At 36.7% G+C, this 22,282-nt stretch overlaps 4 protein-coding genes across 5 annotated transcripts; 2 read left to right on the plus strand and 2 right to left on the minus strand.

Annotated features, from left to right (window-relative positions):
- The first annotated feature begins 1,146 nt into the window (after positions 1-1,146).
- LOC137709284 (probable trehalose-phosphate phosphatase 2) lies at positions 1,147-3,268 on the plus strand. Its single transcript, XM_068448372.1, has 9 exons — positions 1,147-1,239; positions 1,325-1,465; positions 1,645-1,716; positions 1,823-1,948; positions 2,026-2,082; positions 2,415-2,516; positions 2,633-2,710; positions 2,807-2,947; positions 3,128-3,268. Exons 1-9 carry the CDS (start codon positions 1,147-1,149, stop codon positions 3,266-3,268), a joined length of 951 nt encoding a protein of 316 aa, XP_068304473.1.
- A 4,470-nt stretch (positions 3,269-7,738) lies between these two features.
- LOC137707912 (oleosin Cor a 12-like) lies at positions 7,739-8,527 on the minus strand. The gene has a single exon (XM_068446854.1). It carries the CDS (start codon positions 8,459-8,461, stop codon positions 7,952-7,954), a length of 510 nt encoding a protein of 169 aa, XP_068302955.1. The 5' UTR covers positions 8,462-8,527; the 3' UTR covers positions 7,739-7,951.
- Positions 8,528-11,108: 2,581 nt separating this feature from the next.
- LOC137749558 (uncharacterized) lies at positions 11,109-14,143 on the plus strand. Its single transcript, XM_068489669.1, has 8 exons — positions 11,109-11,451; positions 11,643-11,727; positions 11,844-11,885; positions 12,221-12,389; positions 12,850-12,902; positions 12,997-13,218; positions 13,553-13,599; positions 13,699-14,143. Exons 1-8 carry the CDS (start codon positions 11,168-11,170, stop codon positions 13,751-13,753), a joined length of 957 nt encoding a protein of 318 aa, XP_068345770.1. The 5' UTR covers positions 11,109-11,167; the 3' UTR covers positions 13,754-14,143.
- A 3,530-nt stretch (positions 14,144-17,673) lies between these two features.
- LOC137749559 (LOB domain-containing protein 25-like) lies at positions 17,674-19,868 on the minus strand. 2 transcript variants are annotated; one of them, XM_068489671.1, is made up of 2 exons: positions 19,517-19,868; positions 17,674-18,408 (listed from the first exon to the last, which is right to left on the minus strand). In XM_068489671.1, the coding sequence occupies exon 2, from the start codon at positions 18,400-18,402 to the stop codon at positions 17,869-17,871; it is 534 nt and encodes a 177-aa protein (XP_068345772.1). In that variant the 5' UTR covers positions 18,403-18,408; positions 19,517-19,868; the 3' UTR covers positions 17,674-17,868. The 2 variants fall into 2 exon arrangements, with proteins under 2 accessions (XP_068345772.1, XP_068345771.1); XM_068489670.1 differs by having other exon boundaries at positions 17,674-18,416; positions 19,517-19,865.
- Positions 19,869-22,282: the final 2,414 nt, after the last annotated feature.

The following is a 22,282-nucleotide window of genomic DNA, read 5'->3' on the forward strand; positions in this document are numbered from 1 at the left end:
TATGCTCTTTGTTTCAAGGTATGCTCTTTGTTTGTTTGTCCATGTCTTAGAAATCTCTCTGCAAAGTTTGCCTTATGTGTCTCGCTTTAGTTCTCCATATATGTATGCATGTTGGCTAGTATGCGTGTACCTTTTAGTTCAATACTGATATAGGTCACAAATTCGAAAGGAGTTTGTGTTGAGACTAGTACGCATGTATACATCAAGACTCGTATGTTTGGATTGATCGTTTCAAAACTTGATATATAATCAGCTGCTTAATCTATATTTTGTATGTTCTTTGTGTGTTCATCCTGTTAATTTTCTTCTGGTTTGTGTTTTGTGGGAAACAGATACAATTTGTCAGTGAAAGAGAATCTGAGAGGAAAAGAAATTAAAGATCATATACATCTATGACTGCTGGAATCCTTAGTTAACTACATCCGTGCAGAATCCTCTTTTCTTTCCCATTGAAAACAAATCATAAGTAAATGGTGGGGCTTTTTTAGCTTCATGGTATATGCTCAGTAATTAGTATGCATGCGTAACATGTCGCACCAAAGCTTGCAAGGGCTTATATGAGGTTGAGTTACTTATCAAATTGTCAATTGGTTTTATAGTGGAACTTCAATTTTCTTCATGGTATCAGAGCAGGTTGGCCCACGTGTGAAGCCCCAACAGCCACACGTGCTCCACGTCATCCCGTTTGTTTTGTCTACGTGTTAGGCTCGAAAATTCGCCACACACAGAGAGGGCGTGTGAGGTGACGGACCAAACCATGCAAGGGCTTATAAGAGGTTGAGCTACTTCCCATATTACCAATTGGTTTTATGGTGGAACCTCAACTTTCTTCAAATTTATGCTTTAATATTGCAACAAAAAAAAAAAAAAAAATTTATGCTTCAATGCCAAATTTTATGAATTTGTGATTCTGAGATCTATTTGGATTTTCGAGTGAACATATGGCTTAAAGGTAATTATGGAAAATTCACTAAGACAGATTGAATACTAAATGTCGCATTAATTAAGCGTGACGTTGGTATTTAAGTGCCTATATAGGTTTGACAAATGACAGCATCAATGGGTTAAATATGAATTATATTTCACTAGTTTTCTATTGTTTTTGGTAGTCTTTGTGTATAGCTAGGTCTCTACTAGCTGGCCGGAATGGGATACGTAGAGGAAATGGAATCCTTGTCCAAAGCAATTAGATACGACGATCATGGAGAACCAACTGTGGATTTGTATACTTCATGGCTGGTAACTTCATATATACTAATTCTGTCTTAAGTTTAATTAATTAAATACGATCTGTGTTTAATATGACACTGGTTCAATGCTGCAGACAAAGCATCCATCTGCTCTGGATGCTTTTGGACAGATGATGAGCGCAGTGAAGAGAAAAGATATCGTTGTGTTTCTGGATTATGACGGCACTCTCTCCCGTATCGTGCAAGATCCTGATAAAGCTTTTATGACGGCCAAGGTAATCTATCATATAATTGAAATTTCCCCTATAAAACAAAGAACCGAAAATGAATTTTGGAGTTCGAATAACAGTTACTAATTAGTTGTACGTACATTTGCGGAGTTAAATCACATTCAAGTTTATTTAGTTTCTTGTCTTACAAGTTACATGTTATTTGGAAATGGATATAACTGCAGATGCGTTCAGCGGTGGATGAAGTTGCCTGTTGTTTCCCGACTGCAATAATCTCTGGAAGACGTCGAGATAAAGTACACTTTTCGTACCTATATTTCGTGTTAAAAATTCTTTTCTTTAATTTTTTTTCTTACATATATCTTGCATGTGCATATAAATATTATTTTCGCATGGCTTTAGGTTTATGATTTTGTGAAATTAGACAATATTTACTATGCTGGAAGCCACGGGATGGATATATCGACCCCTTCAGGCTCTTCAAAATACAGCTATCACAAGCATCAATCTAGAAGCACTGATGCAAAAGTAGGTCAAAATTAATATTTCAGTACATTTTTCCACTTAATTGCTTTATTATATATACTTTTCTGTTAATATTTTAGGGAAATGAACATGTTAACTTTCGTCCAGCATTCGAGTTTCTGCCTACCATTGCAAAGGTAACTCCGTAGAAATAATAAAAGTAAGAAATTAACTCGATTGGAAGTATTTTTAAAATGGCTGAAATCATTTTTGGGAAAATATTTTTGGAACTAATCATCTATAAAAATGTCATCCTTGAAAAAACACTTAAAAGTGCTTTCGTGAAGAAGCACAAAACTAGTGTTTCTTGCAAAAACAGTTTAAGTGTTTTTTAAACCCATAAATATTTTCTCTAAAAGTGCTTTCAGTCATTTTAAAAACACTTTTAAGTGAGCCCTTAATTATTTGGTTCACATGAATCACATCCTAAAGAAGCTCATTTCTTATTCGATATATAACTTGCATGCAGATAATAAAGCTGTTAAAAGAAGAAACAAAAGGTATAAAAGGAGCCGTACTTGAAGATAATAAATTCTGCATCTCTGTTCACTACCGATGCGTCAAAGAAGAGGTTAATTAATTAACACATTATATCTCGTAATACAGATGATTATATATTTAATTATCAAACAGCTTCCACAGAGTTAGATAGCTAATTGTATTTGCATGGTTAATCAAAAAATGCAGGAAGTAGACACACTTAAAGGGATGGTGGAAACTCTGATGAAAAATTACAAAAACTTTCGCATATCAGGAGGAAAAAAGGTATATTGATATTGTAATTTTTATATTGTTTGATTAATTTGACGATGTTTTCTTTCCCAATTAAAGCCTTTTAAATTTTGATAGTTTTTCGAATAGGTTATGGAAATACGCCCAAAAATTGACTGGAACAAAGGTCGAGCCTTGCAATATTTGCTTGACACACCAGGGTTCCGCAGCTCCACTGATGTCCTCCCAATCTATATTGGAGATGACAAAACTGATGAAGATGCTTTTGAGGTGCATATATATATATAGAGACATTGTGGGAACAGCCGGTCGTCCGGCTATCCTTACCGGCCAACCAGCCTTCCCTGTCCGACAAGGCCTTACAGATTGAATACATTATTTAAGCTGTGATTATTGACAACAACTATATGCTAATTAACATGATTAACTTGATGTGGATTTTTTTTACAGGCTATTAGGAGAATTGGAAGAGGCTTCCCTATTGTTGTTTCATCCACTCCAAAGGAGACCAAGGCTTTGTACTCGTTGCGTGACCCAACGGAAGTCACGAGTTTCTTGTCATGCCTTGCTGCATGGAGGAAAGACACCTGAATGTATAAAGTTGCAGGGATTTAGTGGGGACTAATTTGGATTAGGTACTAATTAATGGTTGGCCAACGATTCAAAGTTGGGATAATTTGAAAGAAGGTGTAAATAGCATTCTTTGAAAATATCAGAATAATAGCAGAAGAAAAAAAAAAAAAAAAAGATAGATGTTTTTTTTTCTTTTTTCTTTTTTTTTTCTAGAAGGGCTAGTGTTGTATTTTTTTTTTTTTCTACCGCGTCTAGCTTGTAACATCTCATCTAGCGAGTGACGTGGCATCGCTTGTTAGCGATGATTGGATGTAGTCTTGCTTGTTGGTGATCATATTACGTGTGCCTAGTTTAGGTTCTTTGTGTTTATCGTATTTTGTGGTGGATCTAAACTTGTGGGCTTGTGCTAGTATCAGTAGTGCGCGCTTGTGGTAGCCAATTAGGAGATTATCTTTATACTTGTTTGTGTGAATTATCTCCAGATCATTGGATTGATCACTGAAGAGCAGTGGTGAAGCCAGAAATTTTCGAGGGAATGGGCGAAATTTAAAAGTGTATACAATGTTCCAAAAAAATGTAGACAACAAAATCCTTTTATATAGTAAAAAATTTAAGTATCGTTCATAATGTATCAATAGAAACAAGTTACAATTGTTGCCGGCAATGTTTTATGTCATGAAAATGATGCATAATAAGCTTATTATCAATAAAAGCAAAAACATCTCTCTTAATGTAAACAACAAAGCTATCATTCAATCATTGATCTTCTATTTTGTTATGCAGTGGTGTTTTGAGAATACTTACAGCAAAAAAAACATTTTATCTACTGAAACGGTTGCAACCGATAATACTAAAGTCAATGTAAGAAGTTTATGAACCAAAGTAATCATGAATCTTTTGAGTGTCAAAGTCTAGTGGGAGTCTCTTCACGTCTCCGAGTGAGAATAATTACCAAAAAATGTGCTTTAATTTTGTCGACATGTCGAGACGAAAGTATTGAAACTTGTCTTTTTGTAGTTATCCTCTTCATGTTATTACTTCAACCCAAATTGCCCTCCTTTGTCTCTTGTGGCTGCGACCCAACCTTTTTATTTTTTATTTTATTTTATATCCACTAGGCCCAATTTTTGGGCCTAACGCCATGACTGCAATAGCCCAATGCCTCATTCTTTTCTTTTATTTTTTTAAAAGCTTCTAGCCCAAAATTACAATAGCCCAATGCCTCTCCTATTTGCTCATGCTTTCACACACCAGCGTCGCCAATTTTCCTTCGAGCTTCAAACCCCATCTGCATATGAGATTTGTGAGGTGCATGGGTTCAAATAGGGAGGGGAGAACGGGTCGCAAGTTTGGGTTCTGATGGCTGAAATTCTTCTTCCTCATCTTTTAAGGATTTTGGAATTCTGTCCTTCACGCCGCTACAAGTTTTCCGACGGAACCAGAGGGGCGGACCGTCGCTCCTAGGCTTAATTTTTGTGGCAAAGGGAGGGGCAACCGCCCTCCTTGCTCCTATGTAGCTTTGCTAGTGCTGAAGAGTAGAGTGTGTGGCAACCTTGTATTCTTGACAATCGCATGAATGTTACTATTAACCCATGTAACTAATATTCAACTTCCTAAATTCTGGGGTTATTTTATTTTTATTTGTTTGGTTGTATATATGTTTTAGGGTAAAGTTCTAACATTATCCATATCGGTTACCAAAGTAGTGAAACCATCACCATGACAACCAAACTATCCACGACAACATCTAGGCCCCAGCAGCACCATTGGAGCTCCACAATCAAATGCCTCTTGTAGCTACATTTGTAGGATCCTGAAGCACTTCAACAATAATGTCACGTCACCGTATAGCAAATAGTTTACGATGAACTCAATGTTTACCGGGACAACAATAGCAAATAGTTTTTGTACATCCTCGATATTGTTTCCCTCGCTCATGGAGTGAAAACAATAAATTTCTCACTTAGCAGGTGGTATTATGATGGAATTCATCCCACCATGCCATAAGAAAACATTCTTTCCCATAAATTATGATCACCATGAGTTTCTTGGTACAAGCTCGTAGAACAAAAATATAGGTTGGGCGACAATAATGATGGATAATAACAATTTTTGGGACAGTGACACTCATGGAATTTCACGAAAGGTGTGCGACAAAGAAGCTACCATGGGAATTCCGCGAACGATGTGGGCATCAAGACATATGGGACAGTCATGGTGGAATAAAGTTGTAGTGAAAGGAAGGTGTAAGGGCAATTGGGTGTTAATTGGCCGATTGTCTTGAATCCCAACTTTCTTCATAAGTATTCTTTGAATTCTCTTTTTAGTTTCCTCAAATATCTTACCATAAACGAAGCAAAAGTGATAATTAATCATAAACGTTTAGATATAACACAATTTTCATCTCACTTTATAAGCATTCAATGATAAAAAAAGAAATAGTTGAAGTACAACTCAATATTTATTTTTGATTTTGTAAAATAAATCTGTGTTTGTTTTGTTAAATAACTTCATATAATTTTCATTTTCAAAGTACTTCATGAAATATTTGTCTACAATGTACCATGCACGGTCATCATTTAGGCACAGAAACGTCTTGCGGTGTTAAATTACAACTTAGGGCCGCAGAGCTTGGGCCCAATGCACCCTGGCTTTACCCAAATAATTCGGCCCCATTTTTAGAACGTCCACGTCCACATAAAGATTCGGGTTTGAAATATCGTGACCCGTTTATAAACCCGACAAAGTATAAACTCGAGTGAGACTCCGTGGCCTCCCGTCACAAGGATGAAGACGTCGATGACAGAGTTCGACGACGAAACGGTGCGCAGCATGGCCATTGACGCCGGTTGATGATCTTGTTTTTACATTGGAATATTTGCTTACGACGGTTTTGTGCCGTTAAATTGGACTTGTTGTTAAAGAGCGATCTCAAGCCAACAAGATTCTCTGCTTTGCGAGAGTTTGGGGAGCATGTCTATCTATGCAACCTTACCTTTATTTTGTAAAGAAGTTATTTTAACTACTCGAACCCATGACCTTTAGATCACAAAAAAACAACCTTTATGTTACACCAAGCTCGCCCTCACCCTGTTGTTGTTAGTTGAAGAAATATATATTCGTTTGTTTGGAGTTGAATGTTGGACTGCACGACCGTAGTAATATTTGTGTACTGGTTTGATTGCATTGCTTTGATATACCGCTGTTATCAGCGATGTATGGTATCTAAGCGTGTTCCATGCCATGGTTTGTTGTAGCGGGATTTCATTGATATTAAACAATGAGCATGTCTTTGTGCATGGAACTGACTATACTTAGTGCTTGTCCACTTTCAAGTTGTTTCCTTTAATCTGAAATTTATGTTTTATTCATGAACTTCAGGTTGATAAAGACCACAACTCATAAGAAACATGGAGCAGATCGAATATGCTTTACCCATCAGGCCATCACCCAAGTTCTGTTACATGCTCTTCAAAATACCATCTGGATACCACCGGAGGTGACTTTTTTTTTTTTTTTTTTTTAACTTTTCATTCATTATTTAACTTCTAATTTCTGTGGCATAGTTTTCTTAATGATTCCGTCTGTTTCTCTACCAGAATCACTGCGTTTATCTGTCAATGTATGATAATCGATGCCTTCGCTACTTCAAAGGACATAAAGAGAGGTTTGGATCCTTTGAACTTCTAGTACTTTAACAGTAAACATAAGGATTTGGAACACTTGTCATATGTTTATCATATAGAAATGCTTGTTGTCGTTAATTGCCTATTAATTAAGGCAGTAGGATCCATACTTTTTACTGAATATCACTTTAGATGCTAGTATTTCGCGGTTTATCTCCGAAACTGCCAGTATTTTAGTTGCTTGAATTTCTCAGAAACCCTTACGTGATGAAACCATGTGAGAGGAGTCGGTTTAAATAATCGAATAATGGTGAGATAAACTTATCGAATATGGACTCTTATCAATTGGTATTCTCTGTAGGTGGCATGCTGGAACAGTCACATCGGAGTTCCATCGTGCTTGAAGTGGGCACCTCGCAGAGCCATGTTCGCCGCTGCATCAAGCGTTCTCAAGTTTTGGATACCTAACGAAGTTGCCATGTTCGTCGCTGCATCAAGCGTTCTCAAGTTTTAGATACCTAACAAGGCAAACGAGCCTACTCACATGGAGACCGAAACTGGTGGTGCCGTACCCGAGCATCCTCCTCAATGAAAACCCGTTGGTCTGCCCTACTACCGGAAAACCGATTTCATCGGGTTCCGATAACTTCTCGAATTTTGTATCCATTTGTAGCATAAGAGTATAGTCTAGCATACTGTAATGAGTTCGAATTTAAATGTAACATGACAAATATAACTTCTTAATTGTGGTTTCAGAGGAGTTATTGGTTCTCTTTATTTATCTAGCTCTGGACGGGTTCATCCATTGTCGCGATAGATTCGATCGAGAGAGAGAGAGAGAGAGAGAGACTGCACAAACGGATATTTGCAATACAATAGATTGGAGAGCATACGATAAACACAACAATGCAAACACACACAAGAACTGCCAGTCTACAGGCTGCCAGCTACGTACATCAAATTAGAGAAAAAACCACAGAGGTTTTACAACATTATTTCCCTTCCATTTTCATATACAAGCAACCTCGTTCGTAAAAGTCGAAAACCTCTTCAGATATCTTCCATTCCATTCCCTTCAACGACTTTCAGTATGTCCGGTTTGCCTCTTTGTTTCGTGGGACTTACTCTGGATGTCCTGCCCAACCTCCTTTGTCTTCTGCCCCACGTACTCTCCCATTTCCGCCGCGCGCCTCTTCGCCTCGTCCAGGGTCTCCGGCACCACGGGTGTCCTCCTGAGGTAGTTGGTGATCCAAGACAGCGCCGACAGCCCAGTCAGCCCAAAAGCCCCGGAGGTCAGAAATCCGGTGACAGCAAGCCCGATGACGAAAAGAGCAGGGACAAGAACCGGGCTGAAGATGATGAAGAGCGGGGTCGCAACGAGAGCACCAATGACTGTCCCCAGGAGAGTGAGACCAGCAAGCGCTAGTAGGGTTCCACCTAATGGAAGGCCGGTTATCACCGCAAGAACTTGGCCGGCTGAGGGGCCACCGCCACCAAATCCTCCATGTTCACCGTACTCGTGCTCGCCATAGCGCGGCTGGGTGGGGCGAACTTGGATATGGTGTGGCTGAGGACGGTCTGCCATTGTTGACAAGAGGTGGATGGAGAGAGAGAGAGAGTTTAAGAGAAAGAGAGCTTGGAGAACTGTAGTGGAAGGACAGAGATGGAGGAAGAGGAGGTGGCAAGGTGGTGGTTTTATAGGAGATGAGGCGGTGACACGTAAGGTTTGCGAGGGTGAGTTGGGGCTTTGCATGAGGAACAAGTTTCACTGTTTCGACAGATTTTTCAATGTGACCGGTACATTGGGTGGTATATTACGTGTTACTATACAAATAGTGGGATATGTGTGCTAAAATGTTAATAACTTAAAAAATAAAATTTCCCACCACTTCTATTAAAATAGTGGTGTACCACTTGTGTTTCCGTCACAATTAAAAATGTCTCCACTGTTTCAGTGTAGTTTTGGGAAATTAGAAAAACAAAAAATTATATATTATTGAACCGGCGTTGTCTTTGTTGCCATGTTTTGCGTTAGGTAATGTTAAGGAGAACAAATTTTTTAAATTAAATTGCAAATCAAATAATGTGTTATCAATAAAAAATAAGTACGTTAATCGACATTTAATTAATAATATAATCATCTACAACCACATCATTTAATTTGCAAATTTAATTTAAAAAATTTGACCTCCCTAACATTACTCTTTGACATTCGGTTTTGCCACTTTATTTTGTTGCCTATTGTTTTATGAACGGGCATTACTCTCTCGAGTTTGTCTGTGCGTGCTGTATATGTGGAAAATTTTTTAGTTGTGATGGAAACACGGATAGTACATTATGTGTTTTTAAGTAAGTGGTGGAAAATTTTAATTTTTAAGTTATTAACCTTTTAACACACATAACCCACCATTTATATAAGGACACGTGATGTACCATCTCGTATGACGGTCACACTGAAAAATCTCTCGTATATGTGCACCGAATTTCTTTTTTATTTTTAATTTATTTTTTGAGTGGAGAAATGCAATTTCAGTTTCAAGTTTTCAACTCATAAATTTCCAACAAAAAATAATTAAACTCATAAAAAATGCGAATCCAATGTTCACATGCAAAAAAATACAGAAGATCCACATACTTGCTATAGGTAGAGTATAGCATTAGCATACACGTGAATCAATTCATCTATTTACTCATTATGCTCTAATAATGTTATTTGTAAAATCATTTTGTGTTATTATTCATTTTAAAAATTATTAGGCTTACGTGATGTGCAAGTTGAGTAATTATTAAGTTAATTACGTTCTTCTAGTGAACACGACCAAGCTCGATTGAGTGAGTAGAATAGATGTGGTGGCAGTGTCAAATGCACTGTAGACTTCTGCACCTAAGCAACTACGCTCGAGGAAGGAATGCCTCTCGACCTAGGGTTCTAGAACCTGAAGACAAGGTGTCTTATTCATTGCGAAGTTCATGATCTTGTACGCCAAGTTCGGTTGCTTCAACTATATTGGTGAGAATATAAGTGTGTTGAATCAATAGCATGCTGAAAGGGCAAAGATGCTCAAAGGAGATGAGTGTTTATATGATGAACATGGTTCAACCGTCTTAATGCTGAACTATGAAATGCACCTAAGAGTAACCGATCATAGAACACTTCACTTTGATGAGAAGCTAATAAATTGACCTCTTTGAGCAAAAGAATAGATAACTCTTCATCGGACGAGATTTGGATAGATAACCAACCAACCAAAATCAGTATTGTATACTTGTCCATACTGAAAGTGCTGCTAAATCGTCTGATTCTTGCTCCAGCTTATTCAAATTGAAGATGTCGCCGGTTGTCAAAACAATGTTGTTTACTTATTCAAATCGAATCGAAGATGAGTTGATCAGAAGATTAGGATAATTAGTGTTTTCGCGTAGAGCGTTTTGAGTTATTTGTTGAGTTGAAAGGGCTTCTCACGTTGCACAACCTCTTCTATTTATAGGGATGACTCATTATAAATAGGCATGTTGAGGTAGAGTCTTGATAGGACTGTGCCTACTCAGCGTTTACCTGGATATTCCCTAATTATCCCTTCCTTAGCGGAGATTCAATATTTATTCAGTCTTGACTTCTTTGATTTGAACAAGAATTCTGAGCCTAGTCCCATTATGCACGTGATTCATCCTTATATGATCAAGCATAAATTATGATTCTTTGGATAATTCGCATTTATTAGAAACACATCCTGATCCTTTCCTTGGTAATTCTAATTCATCTAGGACTCCACCAAATCACGCTTGAGCTTTATCCTTTCATAGTCATACTTCTATAGGGACTCGATTGACAAATACTTTCTTGCATTGAAAGCTTATTGACCTGAGAAATCATTACTGGACTGAGAATTATGGCTTTTTCAAATCAGATTACTTATTCTTAGCCTAACCTGTAGTTCAGGCCAAACAATCACACTCGCTTAGTAGTGAAAGTGAGTAAAATGGCGGTTGAGAGTACGATAAGTTTACTGTTGAAATTTCTTCAAGGTCTGATAACTGTCATGTTATCAAAAGCTTACATGCAAAAACACATCTTTCAATTTGAGTGAGTTTGAGCTGAAATGAAACTTGAAAGTCAATACTGCCCTTGCTGTTCTGCATAATCAATAAGGGTAGAAACGACATTGTATATTTTTCATATTCGCGAACAAACCCCACAGTGGTTTGTCATATTTGGCACTCCAAGCGTGCCACGACTCACGTGCGTCGGAGGACACGCTTCCCCCTACGCCGCCTTCTCCCCTCACCTGCAATGGCGAATCCAGCTGAAAACCCAGCAATGGAAACTCCATACCCAGCAACTCCTTCTTCTTCTTGTTCCTCTCCTTATACTCCAAAACCAGAGAACCCAGCACCCCAAAGCCCCTCACCGTCACCGGCACTAGCATCAACGGCGAGGCTGTGGAGGCCCACCGCGCAGAGAAACCTGAGAAATCAATGGCCCAAGTTAGCTTCTTACAGACAGCAATGGGCTTCTTCTTCTTCCACTGCAAGATCACACGCCACCTCTCTCGTAAACTCGTATCTTTCTCTCACGTAGGTGTTTTACTGCGTCTGTAAACATTTGATTTTCTGGGGCATGTTTGGAATTCAATTTCACGCTTAAATTACCTGCTTTTTTTGTTTAAGTTTCAAATTTTCATGCTTTTTGCTTAGAGCTTCAATTGTTCAGAGTGAGAGTGTGACTGACTGACTCTCTGTGTGTGCGCGCGCACGTTTTGCTTCAGATACATGCCTTCAATGGAGTTGGGAGTTCTGAGTGATATGCCTAATATACGAAAGAAAGCTTGCCAGAAATTATTTAAGCAGCAGGTAATGTTAACAAGCAAGCAGCTTTTAGCCTTTTACACGACCGCTTTTACAACTCTTGCAACATTGATCATGATAAGCATTGCTCGTGTTGTAATACTTTCTTAATTTCGTTTCAGGAGCTTCATCGAAGCGGACTTTTATCCTCGTACAAGGACTTGGTATGCATCTTCATCATTTTACTAGTATTTTTAGTAAATTGTGTTATCTGAAATAGACAGCTTGTGGTTTGTATTGACTCAAAACGTCGACGACATTAATTTTAGATGAATGTCAATACAACATATGAGTTTTCAGGATCATGTCAGACTGATTCATATAAGCAATTTGGACTTATAAGTTACTTAATAACATGTATGGTTTGACTTCTCGGGACGGTTATCAAATTTCATGATGTATAGTTGCATATTGAATGAAGCAAGGATTTTCATTTTTTAAGAGATCGTTTGGTGCTTTCGTTTTTTTATTTTGTTTGTTTTATGACTATTATCTCCAGGTTTCAGTTGTAACTCACATGGTCCAAACTAGTAGATCCATGAGATGCTTTGTCAAGGGGGCAACCAATAATCCGCTCGTACAATCTTCTGGCTGTTCTGAAGATAAGAATGATCCCGGAGATGGTGGCGGAATTCCAGTCTTTGCATTTTGGTCCATCTCTTGCTTTGGTTCGTTAAATTAAAGACCCTCTTACATCTTTTCATGTGATATTGATTGATCATGTGCGTATGCTTGGTTTTAGTTCGAGTCTATACATTTTTTTGTCACAATGGGGTGTGCTTTTTCACTGCTTGATCTTGCAAATGTACATGAACATGTTCGTGGTTCAGAGATTCCACTTTTGTGATGAGTTTCTCTGGTCATCCAACATTTTTAAACTAGTTTGAGATGTAAAGGGAACTATGCAAAATCTCAAGTGAAAAGACAATAGAGGTTAAGACAGCTAGAGAAATAGAGTATATCAGAGGTCCCTTGACCAAACCTGCCTTTACTAGCAACAATGTCCTTTGGTATTGTACGGTTGGTAAAACACTAAACAGCCAGCTAAATCAGTAAAAAAAAAAGCGTAAAGCTAAGGTCCTATAAGTTTCATATGATTCTAAACTCTGATTGTGGAAACAATCTCAGAAAAACTGGCGGAGGAGCTTGTCCAGATGTTTATATTGGAGCTAAATTTGAAGGTAAGTTATCACTCCTGGGCTGCTATGGTATCTGGTCAAATTTCTGTATGTTCTATGTTACATTTTATGTCATTGTGTTGTTTTGTCCATGCAGCGTTTGGTTGTAGTGGAATTACTTTCAATTAGTTGTGACGTTCCAACAGTAAACAGTTTGGATTGGTCGGATGAGCTTTATCCGGGAGAATTTGGTGAGTTGAGTATGTGCAACTTATATGGTGAGGAGACTTGTAAGCCAATCTATCCAAGATTGGATGGTCAGAAATTTGAAATGCCAGCTGCACGATGTAATCAGCAGCCAGATCATGATGTTTTGCAGGTATGGGTGCTATTGATTAATGCAATTGGTAATCCTGAAAAATATGTTTGTGCTCAAATTGTTTCTCATTATCTTCGTATTTCTCCAATACGTGTGGAATTTCCTAGTCAGGATATACAGCATGAGGGATACGGGTTGGTCTGAAAAGATTTCTTTTATTGATTTTAAGAACTGAGACTGACACAGATAATTCGTAACATGTTTGAAATAGTTATTCACTTATTCATCAAGTGAAATAGAATGGAGTCACACATTATAGTCGAATAATAAATTATCAAAGCTTGGTATTTCCCTTCATGGATCTCAGTACCTCTCAATCAATTTGATTTTTCAGGTTTATCTAACGACGTGGATTGCAGAGGTGAATATAGACGCGCACAGGTAAGAATGATCTCGGTACCTAAGTTCAGTTCAGACTTTTCTCTTTTGTTTTGAAAATTCATATATGAAAGGTTTGAATAGATTCTTTCTTTTTAAAAGGGTGGACGAAATATTTGCGGAAGTTGGGGAAGAAATGCATGTTAGGATTTCATGAACTGGCGGTCTGGCTAGAAACAGAACACTGGAAAATTTGTTAAGGAGGTACTTATGCTGATAGACTGAAGATTCAATACTCATTTGAAGCGTCCCTCACGACTTATAAAGAAAGAGAAAGTCCTAAAAGACCCGGACTACGGGCAAAGAAAGAATCTTCAAAGGATGGAGGCATCTACAGATAAGGAATCAGTGCAAGAGAAATGCTGAATTATATTTCTCTAGTTGTTTATGTGCATGTTGGTGGGTAGCACGACTTGGCAAAAACCAGAGTAGCACTTGTAATTTTGGTGGTATTGGCTTGATTAATTTTTGTATTGGTTTTAATCATTGCTTAAACGTCCTTTGAGTTGATCGTGAAGGTATATTACCGGTGTTATAGGCACCGGGATGATCTCTAGAGGCCTCTCCTACTGTTCATCGGGCATGCTTAAGTTCACTGTATTTCTTGGAATATCGCTAAGTGGGGACCCCAAACTTGGGTAAAGCAATAGCCCCTTCTCCTGCCGCACTTTCTCTCACAGCAACACACACACCCTTTGTTTTTTTATTAATCAGACTTCATTCATGTTAATATGACAACTTTCTATCCGTTAACACAACCTCTTATCCGATAGTTTAACAAGTCTGATTATGCGTCGCTCATAACATGTTAAAATTCTAACAAAATCAAATTTATACATGTACAAGAAGTGAAGAGAGAAGGGATATAAGAAAAAGAGAGAGCTTGTAATTTGTATTATATAATTTTATATAACTAAAACAAGAAAAATAGGTTTAATGACTAATATATATGGTGGGCCACATTTCAAGATCAATGAAAATATTATTTTTCACCAAAAGCTACTTTGGATATAGCCTAAGGTAGCCTTTAAAGTCGCTCCGCCAGTGCATACAGTCATACCCAAGATTCTCTGCTCTTAGTCGCCTTGAATACTTGAGGCTTTGCCACGGTGACTTATTGACATCGTAGAGCGTCTAGGTGGTGATGAATGTGGGATTGAGATCCTTTTTGGATCTCACACTCTGAAGCTGACGGACGCAGTAATATGTACTGTTCAAGAGAGAGAGAAGGGTGTTGAAGAGAGAGATGGAGGCGTGATTCTAAATGTGAGGTGAGCTAATGGGATCAGACTGATGGAAACTGCAAGATTTAAATTAAATGATCAGAATAATTGGGTTGTCAGTTTAGAGGGTGAGATCCAGAGGTGATCTCAATCCACGAATGTGTTCCATGTAAGCTTTGATGCACATGTCTAATCAGTCTGTCAAAGAGACTGCGATTTGATTCGGCCGAACGAAGGCTGGCTTGTCAATTCTTGATGTTGGGCCTTTAGGATCACTTTTTGGGCGGTTTGTGGTGGCCCAAACATCTGGAGAGCGATGGACATGACCTGGGATAAGAGCTATCTCACTGCCCCAAAATAGAACGATTACGACGTTTTTTTGACGCTTTTCTTCTGTTACGCGTGCTACTTTTTGCAATGCTAAATGAGAGACATATCACATATGAAGTCTTCTTTTCATGTCATTTTTCTCATTAACCTATAGCTTTTGTTGTGTCATCGTCTACAATATTTCCTGTCACGGGAATGATACTCTCCTTCTCTAAGTCTCTCATCAACTTTCACTACGAGAGAACGAGAGGTGCATAGATGAAGGTTTATCCGTGACAGAGAAGTTTAACCGCACTCTCACATGTCAAAGAGTGCGATTGTCACAGTATGTATGCAGATATTGTACACAGCCGTCCTGTAAATATATACTATACTATGGAAATCTTATCCCAATAATGTAGGTAAAATGAAAAGATTAGACAATCTTTGGTGTAAAAGCAAAAACCCGACATCAAAATCTTTGTGCCTACTGCTAGTGCTATTCAAATATATACGTACTACTGTTGAACCATGAGCAGCTACTAGTGCTCTAATGAAACCTCCCCCAGCTGCAAGCATCAACATCAGTTAAAAATATGCATGTGCACTGGACAATGTTACTATTGCTTAAAGAATCAAAATTCCAAGGGTAGAATCAATTCAAAGGGACAATACCTTAGGGTAGTCGGACAATACATGTGGTCTAGCTGCCCTAAGGTATTGTCCGGCTGCTCTCACAAAAACAAAGACACGGTATTTTGATGGTCATATCAGATCTCACTATTTTTACTCTCTTTATGAGTGTTGCCCTACCGAAGATTTGCTCTATTCAAAACAAGACCAAGAATAGTAACCCTGAAGCATGCATATAGAAACTTTGAGGGGTAGCCACTTGATTCGGATGTCGAAGGGGACATGATGATTAGTAAAAGCATATGGTAAATACAACAACAAAATTTTATCCCAATAAATAAGGTACGTGTATGAATTCTAAAACGATACAGCTTTCAATTTTACAAAGTCTTTCGTTAACTTCAAATACTTCATATCTTTTCTTTAAAGTATCTTTCAAATCTTCATTTACTTCTTTTGCTACAAATTTCTGTCTCATTATCGTTTTTTTTTCAACCAGAACATCGGTGGATTTTTGTGAAAATCCAAATAATAGTTAAGAAAGATGGGTCCGACACTTAAATGATGTATCTATGAAGAGAGAAGGGTACCCTCCAATAATCTTCTGTCACATGGGCAAGGCAAACAATCCCTTTTGTTTTGTGGATCCTAATTCATAGAGAGTAGGCATCATCTGTGCGACTTACTGTACCTTTTCTTCAGAATTCAGACAGTGACTGTGACAGTAGTACTGTACAGACTTGCAATGTTATAATGGGCAAGGACCTGAAATTCGCAAGCAGTAGATGTACATAATTAATTAAGGTTAAAATATCTTTGTTTTTAGGGTGAAGAAGTCAAAATTTTTACAGTGCTGCCATGTGTGTCTGTCTGTCCCTTGAAAAATTTGCAGACTCTGATTACTGACAGTGGATATGAAAGTTGTGAGAAATATTTGATAGAGGCTATAATATAATAATACTTTGGATAATTAAATACTCCTTTACTTAGTATGTTTAGATTTAAAAAAAATGAATGAAAAAGATTTGAAAATTTTGAGTTTTAACGATAAGAACAAAATAAAAGGTAAAATAAATAATATCATAATTAACTTTTTAATGTAATATTATGAATTTTTATTAAAATAAATAGTATCAAAAGTTTTCCGTTAAAGTTATTTAAATTTAATCGGCCAATTTTAAACATCTATTGAATTGGAACTAAAGGCTATAAGCCTATAAGTGTCAGAGTATTGTTAATTTTTTGCAATTGATGCGGCAAAAAAAGCTAGGAATAAGAATATACCACACAACCACCGGTGGTCCATTTGTTCACACTTGTAATAGACCTGATACAATGCATGGATAGGGAAAAGGGAAAGGGAGCCCATATGTTGGGTGGGAGACGAGATGTTTCTTTTCTCCCTTTCACTGTGTTCATTGTTCGATCAACATCAATTAAATCAAGTTTAGAGAAAAGAGTTTGTAGTTTAAGTAGTTTAACACCGTTTCATGCATTCAATATTTGGTTTCTGACTTTTTCTTTTTTGTTTTTAATGTTGCTTGTATAAAAAACTGCAGGCACTAACTATGCCAAGATTAGACTCACAAATTAACATCGAAAGCACTGTGTTTGTTTACCACATTCGATCTTAACCTAGCTCGCGTCGATCCAGTCTTTAACTAGAAGTAGATCAATAATAGTGGATTTGCAAAAGGTGCTTTTCACTAAATATTAAGGTTCTTTCTAACACACCAACATATTTTCCTAAGAAATTTGTCTGGAATTCCATGTTAAGTAATAAACAACACAATAAACTTAATGATTAGCATGTCTCTTCATCTTCAACACATATACTTAATGCATATATAATCGGGCCAGCAATATTTATAAAATGCTTTCAATATTATATATCACAAGAGAGATATACAGATAGATACACAAGGCTTTCCACAGAGTGTAGGATTCATATTACTAAAACCTGTATACATGGATACCCAGGAGAAACCCTAAAAAACCAGGTCTACTCCTCATAATTATTGACACATACAACATACATGAAGCTACTTTATTTCCTTTCTTTGGCACATTTAACACAATAGACTAGAGCACTGTACTCTACTTAAATTTATATATCTCCTTCTCCTTCTCCTCCTCTCTCATAATCTCTTTCTCCATAAGCATTTCTATTCCATGATGGAGAAAAATACGAACCAGAATTTTGACCTAGAGACCCTCCTCCACGAACCCTACTACTACTAGACCTCTCGGACTGAGATGTTGGCAACAATATTTCATGGTTGTAGCTGCTGGCATACCGGACGAGATCAGCATTTGTCTCGTCCAACTCCTTCTGAAGGCGAATGACTTGCCTTTGGAGGACTGAGATGGCTCCAACACATCCGTAGACAGGATCTTTCATCCGAGCCTCAGCTTCGTAGGCCAAAGAGTTCACGGCATCTTCTCTCTGGTGGGGGTGGACTTCATTGAGAAGCTTACTCACATTACTTGCACCAAATATCTTGTGAACATTGGCAAACTTTTGGGGCTCCTCCGGTGGGAAATAGGGAGCAAATATGCAATCCGGCATGCATTTTCTCCTCAAGAACTTGCACGCAGCACAAGGAGAATTTGTATAACTACTCGTACTCGATGAAGCCATTTGATCCTGCAGTACTGCACCAAACTAAGACTTAAATTCCATTAAAATAAAAGACCACCAATTATGTTTTCTTTGGTACGCATTACTGGACAATGAAGTCACCGAAATTAAATCTTAGTTGCATGAACATGGAGAGATACGAGCGAGAAACTCTTATAAAAATCTTAGCTTAATTCTCTATCTTGACATGAATCTCCTAATTGTGTCTACATCTCGTCTTTTGTGTAGGAAAAACAAAAAAGGTTGAAGTTTTCTTGTTAAACTGAGATCAAAGGTGATCCTGCTGAATTAAATAGCCAGTAATTAAGTAGGAAACCGTTTTATATTCAGTTTGGAGATACTAGCCGACATTTAGCACTTGCCGAATCAAAAACCTAAAACATAGCTGCTGCATGATTTTTTTTTTTTTTTTTTTTTTGTTCAATTTCAAACTTCTATACTTTTTTGCCAGACAATCAGCAGTCATTCTTGAATTTGAATGCTACTGCATGTTTTGAATATTGTTACTTAAAAGCTGTTCAAAAACCCTACAAATGTTTTAAATTTTGAAAATTCCAAATGAGGGAAACCGATAGAAAAGGCATGAAAATCAAAGTTATACAGAATTGAATTTGTTAAGTACTCCATAGATTCCAGACTTAAGTTAGACTACTATAGTTCCTCCCTTTCTTCTACTCTCTCCCTCTCTCTCTCTCAGAATTCACACAAAATGATCAGATACCTACTTATTTTATATACATATATATATATATATATATATATAACAAATACAAATTAACAACTCCTTAATTTCTTATGTAAATCAAATGCAGAAACTAGAGATCTATTCAGTTATGTATTTCCAATTTTATTTCTGTATACAAGTGTGCAGTTCATCATCTTCTAATTGTTATCCTATACCAAATCCACAAGCCAGTGTCCTGGATCAAACCCTTCAAACTTAACTATCAGGAGGCATATTTTCACCAGATTAATGAGACAACATTCAAATACAATATTTATAAGAAGAAGAAGATTCTGTTTGTATGTACTTTGATCCTTACCCTTCTCTGGTAGATTTTTTGATTATCAGATATCATTAGATGCAAAAGAATATAATATTATTATTGATTACCTTTGCTCCCTTGTTTAAAAGCCTCTTAATTTCAAGATCTCTTCTTTGATTGCTGGAGATGTGAAATTTGAAAGAAGATCTCTAAACCCTCGCTAGCTAGTTGCGCGAGAGAGAGAGGGGGAGAGAGAAAGGGAGAGTTCACTGCAACCACAGTGACCAAAAAGGTAAGGGCAAGGAACTGATGAGAGAGAAGCGAGAGGAGGCAAAGAGCATTTTCAGTGGGGGGGGAGGAATGGAAAGCAAAAAGACGAGTGTTAATAAATCATGGGCTACCAAGGAACAAAAGGATGAGTGTGACTCCGGCTTTATAACATTAACAAGCACTGTTCAACAACAATTGGCATTGCAGACCCTCAAACTTTCCCCAGTCAATAGTTAGTCTGTTCCCATGTCCTATCAAACGCTTCAGATTGCTTAATATACCATATTCTCTCGTTTATACTAATTAAACTAATCTAAAATTATTATATTAGAGGAAAATTTATGGTATTTTTAAAACAAAATGGTATTGGTATTGTTTTAATAAAATTAATAGTGGACATCGTGTAATTACTCAATTAGGAGCATTTTATTAAAACATTTAACAGTTATACAATATGATTTTAACATTTAATATCTGAATTGTAAAAAAAGTAAAGTTACACTGTAATCATCAGAGTTTACAAACCAAGGTTATAAAATAATTATAAGGTATAGCTAGTTAACAACACAAATGACATTGTTGCTGTTACATACGGTTGGCATTTACGTTGTGAGTGTCCTATTACACTATCAAGGTGGTTGTTATGCGTGAATGTAATTACATTACAAAAATATCATTCAAACTAAAAGATTCCGATACAATTTTATATTTATTTTATACTGTATTGAACATAACTTTTAAAACTATGGAAATTACATATAAACCCAAAAGCGTTAGGGTTTATTAGTGATGAATTTATACAGAGATGCCCCTTAAACTAATAATATACCACTTCAAGTACTCTAAGTTAACCAATGATTTTTTGTACAGCACACTGTTATCTTGTATTATTGAATTCTTCTGTTTATATATATATATATATATATATATATATATATATATACATATATATATATATGTATATATGAAGCTGATATGCGTCGAGAGCTTCAGTACTACGTACTACTGTTCTTGTATTATTGATCAATTGATCAGTCAGTAATCAGAACGCATATACCGGAGTTGCATGCACAAAGTTTTTGAGTAGATTACTGGCAAATCGGCTGACATAAGTAAGGACCAAAACAAAAGGATTAAATGTCGTCGGGTCTACTATATATTATGACAAAGGTGATAACTTTCACGTATTGAATGTATGGCAGCAATGATGTATAGAGACATCTGACTCTAGCTAACATGATATCCTGCACATATTTGAAAATCAACATCAACAATGGGATTTTCTATTATCTTCAAGTATTTTAACCGCTGGATATTTAGTTAAAAACACAAAAATTAAGATTGTTAAAAGTTTTGAATTATCCTATACTCCGAAGCACCATAAACTTTTTTTTATCAACAGTAAAAAAATGAAGTAAGAAAACAAAATGTGAATAACTGATAATAACAGGTGAATTTAGTTGCACATATATGAGGTGGTTAAAGGGCCTATCAGTTGGTAATAAATTTTTAAGAGCGTGGAGAGTTCGGGTGAGTTAGCCATATATATGGAGTGAGCAACGCATTGACAAGAGGCGAGACTCGAATGCAAAGGTCTCGCTCTCACATTCAAGTGCGTTGTTGCATAGGCCAATCTCCGAGGAGCAAGAAGTAGTGATTAAAATAATAGAGTGTCTAGTTAAGAAGTTTTCTATAATTTGCGCGCTTCACTGACACACATAGTACACATAAAAGGTGAACACGAAAGAGAAAGTAGTAGTACGAATACTACTGTCTTTGCTTTCTTGAAATTATACTTATAAAAAGCTCCCCTAGCCTATAATCTACTTGAAAATCTTGCCGAAAGTCCAGAAAGTTATAAGATAACCCTTATATTGAATCAATGATAATTTTGGCCCCACCTCGTCCAAGTTTTGGTGGTGGGACCTTGAATTGAGTCACCACTCACCACAACTAGTACTTTCTTTTTTGGTTGAATTTTGAACTAGTGTGTGTGTATACGACTTTGCTGAATATCAAAATACTGCACTACAAATTATTTGAATATATTTATCAGAGCCTTTATTCATTTCATTTTTTTTTTAAATGTGAACTAGTTGTGGGACTCATTTTACATCAAACTTTAATGATTTGAACTATTCATTTTTTAGTTTCCATTTATAAATCATCCTTACAAAAAAATCAATTCAATCTGAAACTATTTACTCATTTGATTGTCATGATGAAATTTCAAATTTTCTTATAACGTAGTGTTCGTTAATTTATTTGAACTTTATTAGATGTTTTAAACATTTTCGGTTTCACTAACATTTTGTAAGGATGATCTATGAAGTGCAAATAAAAAAAATAAATGGTTCGAATCGTTAAAATTCAATGAGAAATGAGTACCACAACTTATCTCCATTTAACATATAACTAGAATCATTTTAAATACAGGCCCTGTATATATCTTATGTTGTATAAAGCCCTCATCCTACTTCCGCACGAGTCATCATGAACTGATCATACCAAAACCTCTTTAGATCTCTCTTTATCAAGATACATGAATTTTTCTCTCAATCATATGCCATATTTGTATGCATTGCATGATTAAACTTGTTGCCTTTGATTGCTTGAATGAAAGC

This window comes from Pyrus communis, chromosome 11, assembly GCF_963583255.1.
Source record: "Pyrus communis chromosome 11, drPyrComm1.1, whole genome shotgun sequence".
Lineage (NCBI taxonomy): Eukaryota > Viridiplantae > Streptophyta > Magnoliopsida > Rosales > Rosaceae > Pyrus > Pyrus communis.

Coding starts and splice junctions, on each gene's coding strand:
- LOC137709284 (XM_068448372.1), top strand. CDS start 1,147: ATGGGATACGTAGAGGAAATGGAATCCTTGTCCAAAGCAATTAGATAC. Junction 1,949..2,025: donor CTAGAAGCACTGATGCAAAA/GTAGGTCAAAAT, acceptor TTAATATTTTAG/GGAAATGAACATGTTAACTT. Junction 2,711..2,806: donor GCATATCAGGAGGAAAAAAG/GTATATTGATAT, acceptor TTTTTCGAATAG/GTTATGGAAATACGCCCAAA.
- LOC137707912 (XM_068446854.1), bottom strand. CDS start 8,461: ATGGCAGACCGTCCTCAGCCACACCATATCCAAGTTCGCCCCACCCAG.
- LOC137749558 (XM_068489669.1), top strand. CDS start 11,168: ATGGCGAATCCAGCTGAAAACCCAGCAATGGAAACTCCATACCCAGCA. Junction 11,728..11,843: donor AGAAATTATTTAAGCAGCAG/GTAATGTTAACA, acceptor ATTTCGTTTCAG/GAGCTTCATCGAAGCGGACT. Junction 13,600..13,698: donor GTGAATATAGACGCGCACAG/GTAAGAATGATC, acceptor TCTTTTTAAAAG/GGTGGACGAAATATTTGCGG.
- LOC137749559 (XM_068489671.1), bottom strand. CDS start 18,402: ATGGCTTCATCGAGTACGAGTAGTTATACAAATTCTCCTTGTGCTGCG.